Source organism: Penicillium daleae, assembly GCF_028827525.1.
Source record: "Penicillium daleae strain IBT 16125 chromosome Unknown utg000009l_segment0_segment0, whole genome shotgun sequence".
Taxonomy (NCBI): Eukaryota; Fungi; Ascomycota; class Eurotiomycetes; order Eurotiales; family Aspergillaceae; genus Penicillium; species Penicillium daleae.
In genome coordinates, this window is record NW_026623157.1 from 1,154,108 (window position 1) to 1,156,876 (window position 2,769).

The following is a 2,769-nucleotide window of genomic DNA, read 5'->3' on the forward strand; positions in this document are numbered from 1 at the left end:
ACCGACTCGGCGATGATAATAGACGTAATGGATCTCTTGTATTCTAATCGATATGAGATTCGTTCTGATTATTGCAGTAATCCACTTAACAGTGAGAGCGTTTCTCGGTATCGGAATACCGCAGCGTATTCTATCGTTGTCTCTCTGAAAACCCTCGGAAATTACCGGAATGAGTCACCACATAAGCAAAGAGTATCTTCTCTCCAGGTAGTCTAGGGTTATCAACCTTAGCTTATTATGAAAACCCAGAAGATATGGGCTTCCTCATCCTAGATATCCTTCCGAAAAGGACTCCCTTAATTGGAAAATCAACCAGGCAGGGTCTGGGTGGCTGAGCCTTGGCAACTATTTTGGGTATTCTACCGTCCTAATCAAGGCCAGGAAGGTGCTAGAGCCTCAAAATGGTTTGTGAATGCTGCGGCCTGCATACCATTCGAATATTATCGGGTTAGTAGAGGCATTTTATGATAATAGCGTGATATAGAAGACCTCTCCCATATCCTTCGATATTACTATCCTGAATCTCCTGCTGTAGGACCTCTCTTATCTGGTCTTCTTGCAATCGTTGAGCCTCAGGACCATCCATACGTCGCCGAAGACCTAGCTACTGCCGTAGCCTTCTTAAAGTATCCTAGGAAATTTAGAAGCCCCCGCGATGAAGCATTAGAAGAATCTCTCTATCAGAGAGATTATCGTACACAAGAGATTGAATACGTTCGCAGAGAGCGTCATTATCAAATGTCTTCGAGGGTAGACGGCGTAGGCCCCATTGCTAAAGGCGCCGGGCGAGTGTTGGATATGTAATATCGATTGAATAACGCCGGGTAAGTTCTAGGCGAATAGCCTCATTAGTCTTTTGCTGATTGAAAAGGGTGGTAATCTCATCTTTATAAGTATCAAGATCGATCTGAGGGCGTACCATCTTTAGTATGTAAACCAGAAATCAAGAGTGAGGATAGGATTTGATATTAGAAGTTAGATACGCATAGATGCAAGTTTTAAGTACACGGTCGGGCCTCGATAATCATAACGTGACGATGATAGTAAAAGCCAAATTAGTATACTTTTTACTAGTAAATCAGGCTACAGAAAGCATCATTCCGCTGGAAGTGATGAGCTTGCAGCATGTAACGCAGCTTGATCGGTGTGATTAGAGGCTACTGCATAGGCACGAGGCCAATTGAACACGAGGGCGGAAGAAGAAGCGGTGAAGGCACTTAGTAGAATTTGGGGTTATGGCATAGTCCACCCTATAGTCCGCCGTACTGGAGTCCGTTGCAAGCATCTGGAATTCATCCCATAGAAAGATAGCCATCTAGTCGAGGTACAGACCAGGCTTTTCGAGCAGATGATTGTACAGCACTTCTTGATCAGTCTCACTACTAATTTTCGTAGCCAATTCTGTATTCCTTGCTCTCGTCTTTGTCGTGGTCCTGCTCGTGGTCCTTGTCATGATCCTTGTCGAGGTCCTTGTCATGATCCTTGTCATGGTCCTTGTCATGATCCTTGTCATGGTCCTTGTCATGATCCTTGTCATGGTCCTTCTTGTGGTCCTTGTCATGATCCTTGTCGTGGTCCCAGTCGTAGTTCTGGTCCTGACGCTTGTAATAGTCCTTGTCGAGGTCCTTGTCATGGTCCTTGTCATGGTCCTTGTCATGGTCCTTGTCATGGTCTTTGTCATGGTCCTTGTCATGGTCCTTGTCATGATCCTTGTCGTGGTCCCAGTCGTAGTTCTGGTCCTGACGCTTGTAATGGTCCTTGTCGAGGTCCTTGTCATGGTCCTTGTCATGATCCTTGTCATGGTCCTTGTCATGATCCTTGTCATGGTCCTTCTTGTGGTCCTTGTCATGATCCTTGTCGTGGTCCCAGTCGTAGTTCTGGTCCTGACGCTTGTAATGGTCCTTGTCGAGGTCCTTGTCATGGTCCTTGTCATGGTCCTTGTCATGATCCTTGTCATGGTCCTTCTTGTGGTCCTTGTCATGATCCTTGTCGTGGTCCCAGTCGTAGTTCTGGTCCTGACGCTTGTAATAGTCCTTGTCGAGGTCCTTGTCATGGTCCTTGTCATGGTCCTTGTCATGGTCCTTGTCATGGTCTTTGTCATGGTCCTTGTCATGGTCCTTGTCATGATCCTTGTCGTGGTCCCAGTCGTAGTTCTGGTCCTGACGCTTGTAATGGTCCTTGTCGAGGTCCTTGTCATGGTCCTTGTCATGGTCCTTGTCATGGTCCTTGTCATGATCCTTGTCATGATCCTTGTCATGGTCCTTGTAGTAGCCCTTGTTGTGGTCTTTATCATGATATCCACCACGAGCAAGATGGGTATCATGACCCTCAATTGGACTGGCAATGACGCTCATGGCGAGGATAGAAGTGACGAGGGTGGTGCAAAGACGCATTTTGTTGAATTGAAGAATAGTTGTATGGAGTTTCACACAGATATCTAAGATAATAATGGCAAAAGATAATATTGGAGCTGGGCTGCAACAATATGTAAAAGTCAGATGAGCTGCACTTTACAGCAGTTTCCTCTGGAGATTCTAACACCATTTTATATGCATTATAACTACTGGGTAGTACAGTAACTCAGCTTTAACTAAGAAGAGAATAATGAAGATGAAATTGTGACAATGACAGAAGCAAATAGGGGTAGGAATGAGACATTCCAACACAAATGATTCAATTGTAATCAGACGATGCTGTTTAAAGAGCATTTTAACCTGGGATTGATACTACTAGCATATGACAAGCCAAATGGCGTGGTCCCTCAAAAAC

The 2,769-nt window shown here is 45.0% G+C and overlaps 1 protein-coding gene across 1 annotated transcript; it reads right to left on the reverse strand.

Annotated features, from left to right (window-relative positions):
- Positions 1-1,157: 1,157 nt before the first annotated feature.
- On the reverse strand, positions 1,158-2,393 carry N7458_011597 (uncharacterized protein; the record flags this gene model as incomplete). The annotated part of the gene is made up of 1 exon (XM_056914979.1): positions 1,158-2,393. One exon carries the CDS (start codon positions 2,391-2,393, stop codon positions 1,383-1,385), a length of 1,011 nt encoding a protein of 336 aa, XP_056759733.1. The 3' UTR covers positions 1,158-1,382.
- Positions 2,394-2,769: the final 376 nt, after the last annotated feature.